Here is a 19,215-nt window from a genome sequence, read left to right as displayed (position 1 = left end):
TGCTTATCTTTCCTTTATTCAACTGAATGAACTAGCTCAACAATTTAAACCATATACATATTAGCTTCCCCTCCCCTTAACAGAAAAAAAAAATAAATAATAATAATAATAATAAAAAAAAAAATAAAATGACCTTCTGTTTTCCTTCATCAGCCCTGTGGCTGTTACTTTTCCACCTCTAGCCAGAGGAGTTCAGATTTCTACACCGATCCGACTGAGGCAGTGAAAGATATTCCTGATGGAGCTACTATTCTGGTAGGAGGTAAGATTGTTGCAAAATCACAATGCAAATCATCACAGCACCATGTTATAGCAAGGTGAGGTTGGATCTTGTCTGTCATGCTGGTTGATTACCGTCCACACAAGCCACACAGCTCTTATTTACAGTGCAGTTCAAAGTGACATTGTTTCCACTGTGTCACAAAACTGGCTGAGGTGGAATATCAGATAAGCATTTGTATATAACAATGTGACTAATGTACCAGGTGATGATTCCACATTTTATTTTATGTTTTCTTCTCCAATTTAGGCTTTGGATTATGTGGTATCCCAGAGAACCTTATCAATAGTTTACTTAAGACGGGCGTTAAAGGCCTCACTGCAGTCAGCAACAATGCAGGGTAAGTGTTTATGTGCTTAATGTTAGCAGTCAAGTGTTTGCTGTCACAGAAGCTGTGAATAAAAATGTTTATACAAATAAATCTAACTTCAATTCCTGGCAACTGTATTGCCAGTCTTCGATATAGAAGAGTAAAGATTTATCACTAGTTTTGGATAATAAGTCAATTTTTTTCTGGAATTAAAACAGTGTGCTACTAGTCAGTAGATTCTGTTGAGTGAGTCATCAATTGTTTACCCAGCAAGGATGAAACTTGAGCTATTGACTAAAAGCGTATCCCAACTATTGCAACATAAAAACAAAGACTGCAAGTAAATAAACACAACGGCCAACATTTTTGTCACTTTTTTTACCCCCAACTCATCAAATGAAATACATTTGGTTACAGTTGGCTGCACCTGCACCTGCACCATGTGGCCATGCTTTCAATGTTGAGAAAAATGTGTCAGCCACAGTATTGAAACACAAAAACTCACACCTTGGTTTATTCTGAAACAAATTATGATCTATTCTAGATTCCTTAAGAAAAAGCAGCTGTATATTATCGCTAATATACTACCTGCTGTTGAGTGAGGACGTAGTTTATAAACTGTTCCCTGTGTCGGTAGCTGTTTTAGCCTGAAAAGACACTGACCTATGAAGTTTGTTGCTTAACTTCACAACACTATAGTTTTCTTGGGAAATTTAATTTAATTTAATTTTATTTTTTTGATGATTTAATGATTCCTGGAAGAGGTGCTCAATGTTTACTTTTATCAGGTCATTTTTGTTTGCAGTCATTGCTCCCATAAACATTTTCACAATGCCAACAATACTCGTAGGCAAAGACTGCAAGTACTTGCACAGAGTTATGGTTTCACTTTTATTTCTTTTGTCTAGTTGGTTTTTGATGCAAGTTCAAACATAGCAAAACCTCTCATAATATCCTGTCTACATGTTTAGAGCTGTAGTTAGTTTTGTTCTTCAAATAATTGGCCTACACACGGAGACAGACATGCCCCAGGCTTCTGTTACAGTATAGGTATTTGCCAAAGTCATCTGTTGATATTCTGAACATACACATGGCCTAGATATTTTGTCAGCTGACCTGAGATGAGCATTTACAACAAAAACAGTAGTTCCTGTTTCTCACCCTTCTCCAAAACCAAGCTTGGCAGCAATAAAATATCTTCCTTTAACATTAACAAGGGACTATTTAATTTAAGAAGAGCAAAAAGTACATTGAAACTGGCTTGATCCATCCACCATAGTCGGAAATACTAAATGGAATGCTTGAAAAGATTTTTCTTACATTTTTTTCACAAAACACCATCCTATTTCAAATATTTAATGGGTTTTCTGAAGGCTGTCTGCCTTTTAGGTAAATAATTGACCAAGCCCACAAAGTCAGTCCTCTCATAGGTCCTGAAGTATTTCAACATCCCCCAGTGACACAATAACCTTCTTTGATCACTGAAAGTTATAAATGAGTATCATAATACTATATTTCTTGCTTTGTAATTGTGATGCTTTGTGCAGGTTTGAGAGTCTAAATGTGTGATATCCTAAGTGGAGCAGGTGCAACTTGCCTTTTAGACCAGTATTTGTGGCATATCTTAAACTTATCTGCACTAGTCTGCTGTTAGTAAGTATTTTTAAGAACAGAGGATTCCGTGCAGTAACACAAAGATGCAAACAAAATACTCACTGACAGCTTTAGGCTGTACAACTGCACTTGGCTTCTTTAACTTACTATTGATTTGGCCAGGACCCAATTCAGGGATATAACAAGTTTACACAGTATAATATAAAGAATGAACTCAAATCTATGTAGAGAACATGTATTATGATTTGTCCTCATTTTGCTTAAAACCTTTTTGTTACACCTCATTCTAAGTACATCATAAACTTTCTAGTATAAAACCTCTCTTCATTATCTGTAATAGTACTGAAGTAATATTGCTGTATATGTTTTCATCAGAGTGGATAACTTTGGCCTGGGCCTGCTGCTCCAGACTAAGCAGATCAAACGGATGATTTCTTCTTATGTTGGAGAGAATGTAGAGTTTGAGCGGCAGTATTTGTCAGGAGAGTTGGAAGTGGAACTGACACCACAGGTTTGTAAGAAAACACAAGGAAACACTTCTTGTTTTCAAATAAATAAAATCAGCAATCCACATTATTGTGTTGTGTACATGCATATCTGTCTTCTTGTCCTCCAAAGGGCACTCTTGCTGAGCGGATCAGGGCTGGAGGAGCCGGGATTCCAGCTTTCTTCACAGCGACTGGCTATGGCACACTGATACAAGAGGGAGGCTCTCCCATCAAGTACAACAAAGATGGCAGCATTGCCATCGCCAGTGAAAAAAGACAGGTGAGAAAACTGTCTTCCCAACTGTGGTTGTGTCATGGAGGCCATAATGAAGTTAATGGAAAGTTCTCATGATGATGGTGATATTTTTCTAGACCCACGACCACATTTCTAGCAAGACGTTTGGCCTGAGACTTTTGGTCAACCTTGAAAATATTACATAAACGTTGTTTTTGGGCCACCAAATAACGGTTGCCTAGAGTTTTGGTCATTGCTGTTCTCTGGAAGTGGACATTTGAATATGACTAAAATTATAGGCAAAATAAATCGCATTAGTGGCATTCAGGCATCAGTATGAGTTCTATGGAAATAGTTGGAATGGCCACTGGAAAGAGTTCATGCCCATAATGAGCGCACACATTCAGTACACTGAGAGCTTGCCGGATAAAGCGTGCAAGTCTGTAAATGACTGTGCTTTGTGCTACTTTGTTTTGAACTTCGTTATCACTGTACATAGGTGCAAGAATTCAATGGCAGGCAGTACATCATGGAAAAGGCCATCACTGGAGACTTTGCACTGATCAAGGCATGGAAAGCTGACAGGGCTGGAAACATTGTTTTCAGGTAACTGTTCACAATGCATGTTGCTCTGAACAGGAATGTCTGCACATCACGTGCGTCATTAGAATAGATAGGATGTATTATGGGATTGCCACTATTTATCCTAAATTGAGACAATGCCATTATCTATCTTATAAAGGATTCAGCTCATGTGTTTGCACAACAATCAGCATGTGTTGGTGATGGTTTATGTGAACAATGGGAAGATGACAGTGTAATAAAATGTTTGTCCACAAGAGAGCACTGTCCTCCAGGAATCAGAATCAGTTTATACTAATTGTTTGGTATTGGACATCTCAGTGGGAGTTTTTATCCGTGCCTCAAATTTCATTTTTGAAGCCATATTTTCTTTGCTTCTCTGTCAGGAAAACTGCCAGGAACTTCAATCAGCCTATGTGCAAGGCAGCCAAAACCACTATAGTGGAGGTATGCATTCTCTACAACACAAGCACACATGCTTTAATGTTTCTGGAACATAGCTTTTCACACAAATGTATCAGTGGAGTCATCATCTCAAGACATAAACTTTAATCATTTTTATGCACGGAAGGAATGTGGCTGCTTGAGTGCCTAAAAAGCCAAAAGGTCATCAAGGCAAAAAACATAAACGTTGAAAACACATATCCATCTATCTTTATGTAAACATCTTAAAATGAAACCATTCTGAACTTCCAGGCCCTCCTGGAAGTTTTTTAGTTTGAACTTGTGACACAAGCAAAGATTTTTCACCACTTACAGCTAGAAATGTAATTGGTGAAAAAGTGAGAAAAGATTAAAAAAATAATCATTCATGTTTAAGTGTTGCCTGTAGGGCAAAAAACACTCATTTAAGACTTGAAAGCAGGCACTCAAAAGCAGTAGCCCAGCTGTAAGCCCTGTAGCCAGCAGAGCAAAAAAAAAAAAAACCATATTGCCATATTTTCAAATAGATGCTATCTGATCACCCTCAAAGGATTGCATGGGAAAAAATAACGCATTACCTTTTTATTTTTTTAATACTCAAAGTTGTGCAATGTAATTCACCCTCTTGTAAGTGAAAGACAAAGTATTTTTGTGTATGTGGACTGAAAAGACCACCTGAAATTGGAAAGCTGTAAAATTGTAGCTTGTAAAACTTGTCGATAAAAATAACTGAGGTTTAAGGTTTTAATCTCCCTTTGTATGGCCAGAAATGGAGTAAGCATGTCATCTCTGGGCTGTTTGTGGCACACCTGGTTTCTTTCTGTCTGTTCAGTTACCAACCAACTGGCATTTCAAAATGCAGAAATGTGATAGCTCATCTTTTTCTGTGTGTGTGTGTGTGTGTGTGTGTGTGTGTGTGTGTGTGTGTGTGTGTGTGTGTGTGTGTGTGTGTGTGTGTGTGTGTGTGTGTGTGTGTCTTCCACTCCATCCTTCCAGCACACGACAACTTCACACCTCTCATATAGACACCGTTTGATTCAGAGAGCAGCAAGGAGAAAAACTGTGTGTGAGAAAACCATAAAACGTAGGCGCTGTCTGAAAATAAATCAGTAGAAAAGGGTCTCTGATAAATTGAACACAGTTCCACAAAGCACATTTTCAGTTATTCCACGATGGCTGGACTTGAGATTAAGTCAATTGTTGATTTTAAAATTGTCTGTGACCAAATGGGAAGGATAATTTTTTATAGAGGAGACTTAATGGTTTGTACAAGTAGCACAGGTATTTTTTTTTCTGATTTAGTTTATTTGTATTTTTTTGGGGGGAATTTTAAGACTGCAGCATAAAAGAGCCATGTAGATGATAATGACCATGATTCCATGAACGAAAATCATGAATTATGGAGAATGCGCACTATGGTATAAAGGAACACCCCCCCTCCCCCCCCCCCCCACAAAGATAATGAGAGTCATGGCAGTGGTAGCGACCAGTGTCTGTGTGATGTCTGCTGGAGTTGTTGTGTAGTGAAATGAATGATAATGCAACGCCGGTTAGAAAGCCTTGTGATGAGATGCAAGCATACTTGGTTGGATTTAATATTGACCTGTCTGCCTTAACCTTACTGCACCAAAGTCATCTGCTTAAGGTGGTTTTGATGAGTGCAAAGTAGAGGATAAAGCTACTGTTCAAAGGTTTCCAGGTTTCATTTGATGTGGAAAAAAAGGGGATTTCCAAGCCAATTTCCTTGTCTTGTGGCATTTCTCCTTCTATACAGTGGACATTGGCATAGAGAGAGCAAGAATGATATGAAAAGTTGAAAGCAATAAATCCTGAAGTATCACAAGCTTCCAGGATTCACCTGACATACTTAAGGTAACAAGGTCTGGGGAGTATTTTGAATAAAGAAAGCCTCTCATAGATCCAGAAATAATTGCGTAATTATTCAAACAAGGACATGGTGTATATGCAGCCTTTTTAATTGAGTACCAGTTCTAGATGTGTAGCCTCAAGAAATTTTTCTATAAATGACACATTTATGAAAAGAATTAATGCTGCATCTCAATCAATTAACCTCACCCCAAACACATTCCACAACCTGACAGAAGCTCTTTTATTAAGGGAAAGGAAAGCTCTGCATTTGCATGTGAACCTAAATGAATCCAATTTAAATGCAATTTGATGTTCCCTACAAGCACTAAACCCAGACTGTGGCAAACAACTCTGTGACTTTCAGGCTAGTCTTTGAAGATTTTACATTTCACTGTTTGCCTGTCATGTCCTATATCAAATAGTGGAACCAGAAATTTGTCATATACATTTGAACTAAATGGTTCTATGTGGCAGGGCATTCATTGGAGGTTGTGCTTTAGGTTGAGAAGAGATCTAAGACAGGGTTTTCAGAGGTTGAATTCAAATACAGGGAAAGTGTGTTCAAACATTTGACTGGTCATGTGTATATATCACATTCTTTGGTTATTAAGGTTTTTTTTTTTTTTTTGCATTGCAAACATGACAAATTTGCCTTTTTCCTCATTGATATAAATGAACTGCCATTCCTTGCATTAAATATTAAACAAATATGGTTCCTAATGTTAATAAATATTAAATTGAGATGAAATTTTATTTAAGTGCTAATTCAGATTGATCTTGCTTGGCCTAGTAGAGGGAATACCTTGAATCCCATTATAACACTCTAAATGTGCCCATTTTATTGCACTTGAGGTAACATATGAACTTTATCTATGACAAGCCTACTTAATAGCAGCAATATAGTGATAAGCCTGTATTGCAGCACCCATTAAAAACCTTTTATCTCTGATACCGACACAATTACCATCTCTGAAAATAAATGGGTCTTCAGGATTCAATCCATGCTCAGTCATAAATCCAATGATGCCCCATCAATATTGACCTTGTTCTGTGGATGCTGTTTAAGGCAGGGAAAAGAACCAACAGATGGGATCAGGTGTTTTTGAAGCTATTCATTTAACTTGCTGCTCTTCTTAGCAGCTCAGACCAGTGTGGAGCAAGGTCTGAGGGGAACATGATGCCCAATAAACTGCTTGTCTGCTTGACTAAATCTCTTTCTCTGTAGCCTTAACACTACTCACCCTTAGTCTACCTCTGTGTGAGGTTTCTGCCTCTCTCACCAACTCCTTGCCGTTGCTGGGAATTGTTGTCTCTGTAAAAAATGTTATATTGAGCAGACCTGCTCTATTTGGAGAGTGCCTCGAGATAATCAGTTGTGAACTGGTGAATATATAAATAGAAGTTGACTAGACATGACATCAGTTATAATAAGGTGAAAACAACAAGGTTGATTAGGTTCTGTCATAAACTGGGGATGTAACTTCTGTGGTGCCACTTCATGGTTTCTGAAGAGTGAATTTGAAGCTCAGAGTAGCCTCCTATGAGTGCTAGTTGAATAGTTGCCAAGCATACTCTGCTGTTACCATTTTTATCTTAGCTGGGCAACATCTGGGCTTATGCTTGAAGGCTATCCCAAGGCCAATTCATTTGTTGGCTAATTAGTGAGGTAACAAGCCAGTCAAACAAGCTAAGTGAGTATAGACGTCAATATCGGCTAAGTAGTGCTAAGGTATAATTAAAATTAGAATTCACTTAGCTTAAAAAACAAAAGAACAAACCTCCTTATAACTTATTACTCAATTAATAGCTTCAATTTATGCATTACCTCCAAAAGGCTAAAATAATGTTGAGAGGTTACATTCAGTTACCTGAGTTGACACAACAGACAACTTGCTGCTATCCAACTAAGATGGCACCCACCCAAAATCCTTTTTGATCCAGGCTGAAAACATGTTTCTGCTGTTTGGTTGGCTATCTAAACGTGGCAGTCCATGGGGAATGACTTCCCTTTGGAGCCAGCATCAAGCTGCCATTCAAAGAACTGCAGTTTTTGGCACTTCATTTATAGCCAATATGGAGGATGTTGCTTCTTGGATTTAATCCACATTAGATTAGTTTAATTCCTATACTTCATCTGTTGTGAAATTAAGTCCACTTTACAGAGTTAAGGAAAACCCAAATCTCATTTTCATTAGGTTTTGCGACATTGTTTTAAGTAGTTGAATATTACCACATCAGAGTGAATGGTATTATTGAATAACATTTTGCTTTGTAAACTTGCAGGCTGATATGGCCGTATATATATTGTTTGAAAAGCAAATGAAATTGTGATAGGAAATATATACATACTTTATATCTTTTACTGTCAGACACCAGGTTCTCCATTTTAATTACATTTTGAATTTTTGAGCCCTTTCATCTCATTCTGACTGAATCTGTACATCATTCATGAAATCACTGACAGACTCATCTGGGTGTATAACCTGTACCTCCACTTTTGTAAGTTATTAATGACATTTCTGGGAAGCAAATTCAAATGATCTCCTGGTGCTTGGGGTCAACCTTACTGAGTATAGTGTAATATTCTATTGTAGTGATTATTAGCCTTCTCTACTGCTGATAGTCGTCGGGTCAGAGAATCATTTTTGTCCCTGTCTCAATTCTGATACATGAATACTGGAGAGGAACAGTGTCAGAAAATGAGAGATAACACAAAAGCACTTTGAAAATTACCAGATCATCACCAGCTCTTGCCACGGTTGCTAGGCAACCAAACCAGGCTTTTCAATTGTTGAATGTTCAGCGGTATCCAGCTGGTACAGTTATTCCCTTAGTGCAGGTGCAGTGAAAGGCCCAAGCGCATTGTTGGATAAATTACAACAGAGGTCGAATTAAAGCAGTGGTTTCTGTCGTCGTTCAGCCATCAGTCACAGTAAATGACTCGACTGTTTTCTGTTACTGTGGTAATGCAATGTGGTGTGGGTGCTTGTGTGCACACCTCAACCAGTCATGCATGAATTGAATGAATGTGCTTGCAAGTGTGTTTTGTTCTTTGGACCAGGCTGGAGGGCTAATTGGATATAAATGACCTCAGTATCCTGAGGGGCTTCAGCTTTAGCCATCCATTTGCATTTGTGTTGAAACAAAAATAGCAGCAAGGGCTTAAACAGTGTATTGGTTTGTTTCTAGATGTGATACCTCTAGTAACAACAACAACAACAACAACAAAAAGACATTTTCAGTTCAGGAGAACTAAAGATACTTTCTTAATTTTCTTTAATTGCCTTTAAAATATATGCATTGGAATGAAATATGCAATCCTTTTGCCAATGCCTCAATGTTCATTGCTGGAATTGCAGTTATTTATTACTGCGAACATTTTTCATGCCCTCTTGGGTTTTCTCGCCTTGTTCTTGACTTGTGCCCTTGACTAACTCCATTACTCAAGCTACAAATAATTATGAATCCAATAATTTTCTCCTTCATTTCCTGCCTAAAGAGGTTTTTGAAGTAGTGTTTCTGTGCATAAGATGTAGAATGAATGTCATAATTTTATTTCTCTATTTTGCACAGTGTTGTCTGATTCCCTTTCCATCTCTTCTTTGTCTCTAAAGAAAACAGCCTTCATTCGACTCATAGGACTCATAGTATTCAGAGAGGAGCACAGTTTAGAATCCAAACTGAATAAAAAAAATAAGAACAATTGTGTAATACACTACAGTAATAAATTTTGATACCACCAAGTACTCATTTCTGACAAGCTATAGTATTGTGCTTTGTGCTTTGTGCTCAGTATAATGTCACTATTTTCACTCTTAGTGGAAACCTTTCAAAAGCAGGTGTTAGTAATTGAAAGGCTGACTTGGCTACAACAACAGTTGCTTGCTGTAATATTGACCTTCATTAAATGCCTTTTTTTTTAACCAAAAATGCTATTTGCATGTGTGGATGGAATGAAAAAACATCACTGATACACTGATAGTATTAACCTTGCAATAACATGTCCATTTAGTAGAGCTGTGAGACCCTACAGCTATTCATGAATATTGTCCATTGTAATGATAAAGGTCAGTAAGATTAATTAATTTCAGCCTTGAAAGGCAAACAGTGGATCAGGAATGAATTGATGAAGAGACTATAGTAAGTCAACTCATTAAATTTTATGCAAAAATATTTCTAAAATCCGGTCTTAGTAGGTCTATATATAAACATGATCAGAGATAGACGATCATTTAATACTCAACATTTATGTTAGTTCTCTCAAATAACATCGAAATGGTGTCTTTATTTGCCCATACTTGTCAAATAATAAACATAAAAATGTAATGTTGGCATCAGATTAAGGTAGTGGTCTGAAGGCCTGCATGAATTCAAACATTTAATGTTGAGTTCAATGGAAAATCTCTTTCAGTACTTTAAAACTAGTGTATCAACCTATGTTTATATGGATATTGATTATAGTACTTGAGTACTTGTATTTGGCTGTCTGCAATACTGACAATTGTTTTTTGAAATTGGAGTGATACTTTTGTCTCATCTTCAGCACAGTGACTTGTTGATGAGTTTGACAAGTTGGACTAGACTTGTACTCATGTGTAATGCTGACTCTGACTTTTATATGACTGATTCTAAAGCCGATGTCTTGCTGTTGGGTTACTCAGCAGCTGTGGGTCACTGTTGGTTGGACGGAGAGGAAGGAAGGCAGACGGAGAGAGAGATGTTCACAGCAAGTGGACAGGCATTGCAGACTTGTGAACGTGTGAATAAACCTAATGTTTCAAATTGAACATATAGTCTGAATGTTCAATGTGAGGTAGTCATCTGAACCTGAAACACAGAGGAGCATGTGGCAAACAAACAAACAAAAACTGTTTTAATCCCGCTGCATTTTTGGGCTGTCTGCCATTTTCCGGATACCATAAAGGCTGACATAGATGAGGCAAGTTTCCACTGAGAAGAAACAGATTGCTCATGTTGTCAGTATTCTGGGTTAGAGGATAAAGCTGGAGCTGAGCCCCGAAAGTGTCAGCAATGCATGACCAAGTGCCCACACACACACTGGGAGGAAGATGGGGGAGGCTATAAATACACAGGGTAATGAGAGTGTGGTGTCGCTGTCATCCTTATCCTCTGTCACCTCTAGCTACACATTTCCTCCTCCTGGGTAACGCATTTCAGTAAATGAACAAACACTCACACAACCAAAATAAAGTAAAGACATGATAGATTATAAGACCAGATAACGCCATAATTAAAATATTAGCTACTGAACCTTGACTGTAATTTCCAAGTTGATAAAAGTGGTTTGTTTGTTTGTTTGTTTGTTTGTTTATTCATTTATTTATTTAAAAGGATCCCCATTAGCTGTCACCAAAGTGGGAGAAGCTAATCTTCCTGGGGTCCACAACAAAAAATCCCTTAACAATGATAATATAAAAGCAGTAAAACATCGTAGAAATCATTATAAACATCGTAATTGGAATACGTTATAACAATCATAAGTATTACATTCATTATTACATTCATACTATCAATCACCATGCTTAATTTCACTTTATCTATGTAGGTGCCAGCAATGTCACGGGCTTGTGGTGTTTATTGAGGATGCATGGGTTTCTGAATGACTTGTCACATACGGGGATTTGTCACATGGTGTAGATGTTACGTCAGCAATACTATTATCAGCTGGTCTTCTCCTGGCGGGTTTTTTGGAATGAGAGGGTGAGGGGGGGAAGTTCTACTTTTGCTGACCGATGTCACAGCGCCATCACATCACTTTTCTTTGCTTCATATCGCCTTTTACTTGCTTTGACATTTTGGTGCTCATACAAGATGCTTTGGAAGTGATCGTCCCGATGTTTGTGTTTAAGCAGCAATAAATGTGCAAAAGGTAATATGTCTCGGAGCCGTGATTCCTCACCACCATCGTGTCTGGCAGGTAATCGCCTTTCCCTTTCTTAGCCTCTCTGCGACTATATTTTTTTGGACCCTTCGGATAGTCGCTCAATATTGTCAGCAAAAACGTTCGAGACAAAGCGCTTTGAGCTGGAGCTCACCTGAGGACGCCTCACAGTGCAGCAGCCGGGCAACAACGCGGATCACCAGCGGTATGTAAAACTGACTTAGTTCGGCTGTTATGTTGGCTTTTGGAAACAGTTTGAGCTGGTTGATACCGAATGGAAGTTGGCGTGTTGTCCCGGAGTCTTGCTTGTTGCTGTTGAGTGAAGTTTTGACGCTTTGTTGGAAGCTTGGATTGCTGCCTCACTGTGTGATTTATTGCGGCGCTGGATTTCATGAACTGATGTTGCGCAACTATTGTGGTTTTTGATATTGCTGGCTTTGGTTTGGATTCTCATTGTGATTTTTGTGTGCATGCAAAATGAGCGCTACACATACTGGAACAAGCGTCGGTAAATCTGAGGAGAAACGAAAAAGAATTCTCACGGAAAAGGCCATGGTGAATAAAATTGAATCAATTCAAAAGGAGCGCAAAAAGAAAGTGGATGAAATAAAACGCTTGATTTCATCTCTCAAGGAGCTCATGAGGGATAAGAAAAATGTGTTTCCGGTCAAATCACAACTGAATGATTTAATGCAACAATCTGAGTGCGCTACTGCTTTACATGAATCTCTGATGCCATTTATTCCCACTGAGGAACAAGAAAGACAAAATCAATGGTTTTCAAAGGTCAATAAGCACAAAGATGGATGCATTAAGGAGGTGGAAGCATGGTTTAAAATAACCCAAGTACCTCTATTGGAAACTCACCTGTCCAATCAGGAATTGTCTGTGGAAGATGAAGCACAGCAGGATGTGGAAGAAGGAAAATGGTTGTTATGCCCTCAAAATGATGATCAGGATGAAATAGCACCATTTGACAGTATTTCAAATCATGACAGCGTTAAACACAGCACAAGGTCTAATGTGTCATCCACTTCATCCGCACGTCTCAGAGCTGAGGCCGATGTTGCTGCTTTGCTGGCTCGCCAAAGCTTGCTCAAGGAAAAACACGCTCTTGAAGAGCAGGAAGAGCAAATAAGGAAAAGAAAGGAACAACTCCAACTCGAAGCAGAGATAGCTGCATCTGTAGCAAAAGTACATGTGTTGAGAAAGTCTGGATCAAGCGTGAGGAGTGCTGCTTCTAGCAAACTGGACGGCATGGAGTCTTATTTTGAAAAGGGAATTAATATTCATGCAGAGCCCTTTTTACCATGTAAAGATGGAAAGGATGGAGGAGGACAACCTGAAGCAGAAACTTTGAATCCAAACTTTGGTGGTGTAAAGTCAAAGCAACAGGTTGCAGTTAAAACTCTCCAGCAGGGGTCTTCGGTGCCAACAAAATTTCAGAGCACAACTCCAAATGATGCAGTACCACCAATGTCTCATCTCAAGGCTGAAAATGTACCCTTTTTTCAGAACATCAGCAGCGACAACTACATCATGTCTGTGATGGAGAAACAAAATGAAATAACATCAATGCTGGTGCAGCAGCAATGTCTAGCATCACTGCCAAAAAGGGATATTCAGATATTTGATGGAAACCCTCTGCAATATCACACCTTCATACAGTCATTTGAACAAACAATTGAACAAAAGGCCAACAATGAGAGAGACTGTTTTTATTACCTGGAGCAATACACCAGAGGACAGCCTCAACAACTGGTCAGAAGCTGTCAACACATGACTGATGGAAATGGATATGCCACAGCGAAAACTTTGCTCCATGAACATTTTGGAAATGATCATGTAATTGCATCTGCTTACATGGATAAAATCTTTGCATGGCAATCGATTAAATCAGAAGATGCAAAAGCTTTGCAAGCATACAGTCTGTTTTTACGTGGGTGTTGTAATGCCATGAAGGATGTATACAATCTGTGTGATTTAAATACATCGGCAAATATGCTTAACATCATCAAAAGGCTACCGTACAAGCTGAGGGACAAGTGGCGTACAGCAGCATGTGACATCCAAGAAAAGTGCGGACGCAGAGCTATGTTTGCTGATATTGTCCACTTCATTGAACGACAGGTAAAAATCACAATGGATCCTGTATTTGGAGACATACAGGATGCTCCAATCGTCACAATAAAGGAAAGTGGCCGAACAAAATCCATACCTCGTTCAAAGCCTAGAGGGAGCAGTTTCGCCACAAATGTTGTAACATTCAAAAAAGGGACTCAATCAGATAACAAAAGGGATGGACCTGAGAAATCTTGTCTTTACTGTAAAAGCTATGGACACAGGATGGAGTCGTGTACTCTATTGGAGAGGAAAGCCCACAGTGAAAAGATGAATTTCCTGAAAACTAATGGAGTTTGCTTTGGCTGCTTGTGCACTGGGCACATGAGCAAAGAGTGCAGGAAGCGTCTTTCTTGTAAAATATGTGGTGCACGACACCCCAGCATGTTGCATATACATCAGAGGGAAAATGAAGTGGAAATGGAAAAGGATGGGAACATTTCAGAAAATCCATCAAGCAGCGGTATGGTAGAAGTGCAAACCAGTGGTCTCACTGGGGCCGGTGATCAAGATTGTAAGCTCGCTATTGTACCTGTCAGAGTTAAATCAGCTAAAGGACAATGGACAGTAGAAACATACGCCTTCTTGGATCCAGGGAGTACAGCATCTTTCTGCACAGTGGGTCTGATGGACAGGCTGGGTCTCCCTGGGAGGAAAACAAAAATTCTTCTGCGCACCATGGGACAAGAAAAGGTGGTTGACAGTGGTGTTACTTCTCATTTGGAAGTTGCTGGATTGGACAGTGACGTGTATTATGAAATACCAAAGCTCTTTGTACAACCAAAGATGCCTGTCGATAGAAGTAACATCCCACGCCAGCAAGACTTGGACAAATGGCCTCACTTGAAACATGTTTGCTTGCCAGAAATTGATGCAGAGGTGGAGATTCTGATTGGCACAAACGTTCCTAATGCTTTGGAGCCCCTGGAGGTCATTAGGAGCATGGATGGAGGGCCGTATGCTGTAAAGACAGTGCTGGGTTGGACAGTAAATGGACCACTTGGTGGAGATGATAATAGTCCTGGATGTCAGTCAACAGTTTCCATTAACAGAATATCAGCTGTCACACTTGATGAACTCTGGAGTAAGCAGTTTAAAGTGGATTTCCCGGAGAACAACCAAGAGGAATTGGTGGGGATGTCAAAGGATGACTGCAAGTTTCTTGAGATGGCTGATAGATCTGCAAAACTGGTTGATGGACATTACAGCATCGCTCTTCCTCTGAAAGACAGAAACTTAAGCATGCCTAATAACCGCATAATTGCAGAGCAACGTATTCTCAACTTGAAGAGAAGGTTTGCCAGGGAGCCATCATTCCACAAAGACTATGTTGAATTCATGGATAACCTCATAGAGAGTGGATTTGCAGAGAGAGTGCCAGACATAGATTTGGAGCGCAGTGATGGCAAGGTTTGGTATATTCCGCATCATGGGGTATACCATCCTCAAAAAAGGAAGATGCGTGTAGTTTTTGATTGTGGAGCATCATTCAAAGAAACCTCACTCAATGCACATCTCCTGCAAGGACCGGACCTCACAAGCATGCTAATTGGGGTTTTAACTAGGTTCAGGAAGGAACCTATTGTTCTGATGTCTGATATTGAAGCGATGTTTCATCAGGTTCGAGTGCCAGAGGAAGATGCAGACCTGTTAAGATTTCTTTGGTGGCCCAATGGAGATCTTAGCCAGCCGATGATGGAGTACAGGATGGTTGTCCATCTGTTTGGGGCTACATCTTCCCCAAGCATTGCTAATTTTGCACTCCGTAGGTGCGCCGAGGATAACAAGGAATTCTTCAGTCAGCATGTATTTGAAACCATCATGCACAGTTTTTATGTTGATGACCTTCTTGTCTCGGTGACCACAGAACAGGAAGCCATTTGCTTGTATGAGGACCTGAGGAAAATATGTGCTAAGGGAGGCTTTAACTTGACCAAGTGGATAAGTAATAGCCGCAGTGTTCTGGCAGCAATACCAGAGGAGGAAAGAGCAAAGGAGGTCAAGGATCTGGATTTGGATCAGGATATCCTTCCAGTGGAGAGGGCTCTGGGAGTGCAATGGTGTGCACAATCTGATACCTTTGGATTCAGTATAACCATTCCAGAGAAGCCGCTGACCCGCAGAGGAATCCTCTCTACTGTTGGTTCGTTTTATGATCCTCTTGGAATCTTGTCTCCTGTGATTTTCACTGCTAAAAGGATACTGCAGGACCTCTGCCGCAAAGGGCTGGGCTGGGATGACGCTATACCTGCATCTGCAGCTCAGGAATGGAGAGATTGGGTTAAAGAGCTACAAACACTGGATGGCTTCAGGACTAGCAGATGCTTAAAACCTCCCAACTTTGGAGAAATAACCTCCGCCCAGTTACATCACTTTGCGGATGCAAGCGAAGAGGGATACGGGACTGTCACCTACCTGCTGTTGCACAATCACCAAGGTCTTGTACATAGAGCCTTTATAATGGGAAAATCCAGGGTGGCACCTTTAAAGACTGTGACAATCCCACGTATGGAGCTAACAGCAGCTGTTGTGGCGGCTCGAATGGACAAGCTGTGGAGAAAGGAGCTGAGGATGGAACTACAAGACTCTGTTTTCTGGTCGGATAGTACCTCAGTTCTGAAATACATCAAAAACGAAACTTCAAGATTTCGAGTCTTTGTAGCTAACAGAGTCTCAGAAATTCTTAGGATGTCTAATCCATCGCAATGGAGGTATGTGTCTACTACCTGCAATCCTGCGGACCTCGCCTCCAGAGGTGTGAGAGTGGAATCCTTTTTAAATGATGAAATGTGGATGTGTGGTCCTTCATTCCTTCTGCAACCTGAGGAAGCTTGGCCTGTGTATCCAGATGGCTTGGGAAAGTTTACAGCTGGAGACCCAGAAGTCAAAGTCTCTGCTATTATTTCTGTGGAGCAAGAGAAAGATAACGCTGTGACATGCTTGATAGATCGCAGCTCATCATGGACTCGTCTCCTGAGAGTCATGGCTTGGATACTGAGGCTTAAGGCTTTGCTTTTGAACATCAGGAAGAGGAAGGAAGCTACTGCACAGTCTGCATCAAGAGAGGGGCAACACAAGGACATCAAGATGTGTCATGGTTACCTCTCATTGGAAGAGATCAAAAACAGTGAACTGGAAATAATCAAGTTCTGTCAAAGGCAGAAGTACCCAGAAGAGTTTTCCTGCTTACAAAAGGGAGAGAGCGTGAAAACAAACAGCCACATATACAAGCTCGACCCAATACTGGATGATGGTGTTTTGAGAGTTGGAGGTCGTCTGAGTAAGGCAGCTATGCCTGAAGAGTCTAAACATCCAGCTATAATAGCCAAAGATCTTCACATCTCTGACCTCATTATACGCCACATTCATAAAGCAGTTGGACATGGTGGCAGGAACCATGTGCTGTCAAAGCTACGTCAACGCTATTGGATTCCTTCTGCCAGTGTAGCCATAAGAAAAATCTTGTCCAGATGTGTGGTTTGTCGCAGGCTTCATGGTAACATCGGTCACCAGCAGATGGCAGACTTGCCTGCTGACAGAGTTTCACCTGATGCACCACCTTTCAGTTATGTCGGTGTGGATTATTTTGGACCTTTTGACATCAAGCGGGGAAGGAGTCTTGTCAAAAGATATGGAGTCATCTTCACCTGTTTGGTGATAAGAGCAGTGCACATTGAAGTGGCTTCATCTTTGGACACAAGTTCCTTTATTAATGCTTTACGACGCTTCATGGCAAGGAGAGGACAAGTTAAGGAGCTCCGCTCGGACAATGGCACTAATTTTGTTGGTGCTGAGCGGGAGTTGAAACGAGCTATAGAAGGATGGAACCTGGAACAGATCAATGATACACTCTCACAGAAAGGAATTAAATGGACCTTTAATCCTCCTACCGGATCACATCATGGCGGCGCATGGGAGAGGTTAATTCGTTCCATCAGAGGAGTTCTTAACTCCACTTTGAGAGCACAGAGTTTGGACGAGGAGGGACTCCATACTGTCCTGTGTGAGGTTGAATCCATCCTCAATAGCAGACCTCTTACCAAGGAATCCACAGACCTAAACGACTTGGAAGCACTTACACCTAATCATTTGCTGCTTCTCAAAAAACAACCGTGTCTACCTTCTGGACTGTTTCACAAGGAGGACAGTTATACACGTCGCAGATGGAGACAAGTCCAATACATTTCTGATTTGTTTTGGAAAAGGTGGATAAAGGAGTATTTGCCACAGTTACAGGAACGGCAGAAGTGGACAAAGGTCAAGAGGAACTTCATTCCTGGGGACATCGTACTAATAGTGGACGATTCTGCACCTAGGAATTCCTGGGTCATTGGAAGGATCACTGAGACACTTCCAGACAGAAGAGGACTAGTGCGGCAGGTTCAAATTAAGACCCAGACTAGTACTCTCTGCAGACCTGTGACCAAGATCTGTCTGCTTCAGGATTCTGCTCAGGCCTAAGGACTGTTTGACTTGTTGACCCAGACCTGACATGAGTGATTCACTCTGGACAATTATTACTGACTTCTGTCATGGACGTGACTTGACTTCCTTCAAGAGAACTGAAATCAAGAGCTACGATGAACTTTATAATGGACTATGGACTCTTAAAAAAGAAAAAAAAAAAAAACGCACAAGGTGAAATTGTATGATTTTTTTGTGTGTGTGTTTGTAATTATTACTGTGTTAATTGTAATAATTATGGGGCCGGAATGTAGGTGCCAGCAATGTCACGGGCTTGTGGTGTTTATTGAGGATGCATGGGTTTCTGAATGACTTGTCACATACGGGGATTTGTCACATGGTGTAGGTGTTACGTCAGCAATACTATTATCAGCTGGTCTTCTCCTGGCGGGTTTTTTGGAATGAGAGGGTGAGGGGGGGAAGTTCTACTTTTGCTGACCGATGTCACAGCGCCATCACATCACTTTTCTTTGCTTCATATCGCCTTTTACTTGCTTTGACATTTTGGTGCTCATACAAGATGCTTTGGAAGTGATCGTCCCGATGTTTGTGTTTAAGCAGCAATAAATGTGCAAAAGGTAATATGTCTCGGAGCCGTGATTCCTCACCACCATCGTGTCTGGCAGGTAATCGCCTTTCCCTTTCTTAGCCTCTCTGCGACTATATTTTTTTGGACCCTTCGGATAGTCGCTCAATAATCTACTTGTTCTATAGGTTCCCCAGACAAGTTCAAACTCATCTTTGGTGTAGATGACAGTTTATGACTCGATAATTGATTTGGCTTCATCCAATCAGAAACCATATTTAATTCAGCTGATAAAACGATCCATCCAGTTCACTGACAGTTTTTGCAGCATAATACAATATGGTGTCATCAGCATACATTTGTACAGTTGCTTTACACAAAACTGATGGTAAATCATTTGT

General features: G+C 40.2%; 1 protein-coding gene across 1 annotated transcript in view; it reads left to right on the top strand.

The window, feature by feature from the left end:
* The window catches only part of oxct1a (3-oxoacid CoA transferase 1a), a 48,422-nt gene that overhangs the window by 1,476 nt on the left and 27,731 nt on the right, over positions 1 to 19,215 (top strand). Inside the window, exons 2-7 of the mRNA XM_029510427.1 lie at positions 154 to 262; positions 530 to 620; positions 2,580 to 2,715; positions 2,823 to 2,972; positions 3,427 to 3,533; positions 3,896 to 3,956. Of these exons, the coding sequence (XP_029366287.1) occupies positions 154 to 262; positions 530 to 620; positions 2,580 to 2,715; positions 2,823 to 2,972; positions 3,427 to 3,533; positions 3,896 to 3,956 (654 nt within the window). The remainder of the gene's footprint in view (positions 1 to 153; positions 263 to 529; positions 621 to 2,579; positions 2,716 to 2,822; positions 2,973 to 3,426; positions 3,534 to 3,895; positions 3,957 to 19,215) is intronic.

Source organism: Echeneis naucrates, chromosome 9 (genome assembly GCF_900963305.1).
Source record: "Echeneis naucrates chromosome 9, fEcheNa1.1, whole genome shotgun sequence".
Taxonomy (NCBI): domain Eukaryota; kingdom Metazoa; phylum Chordata; class Actinopteri; order Carangiformes; family Echeneidae; genus Echeneis; species Echeneis naucrates.
This window is presented reverse-complemented; position numbering and strand designations above follow the sequence as displayed.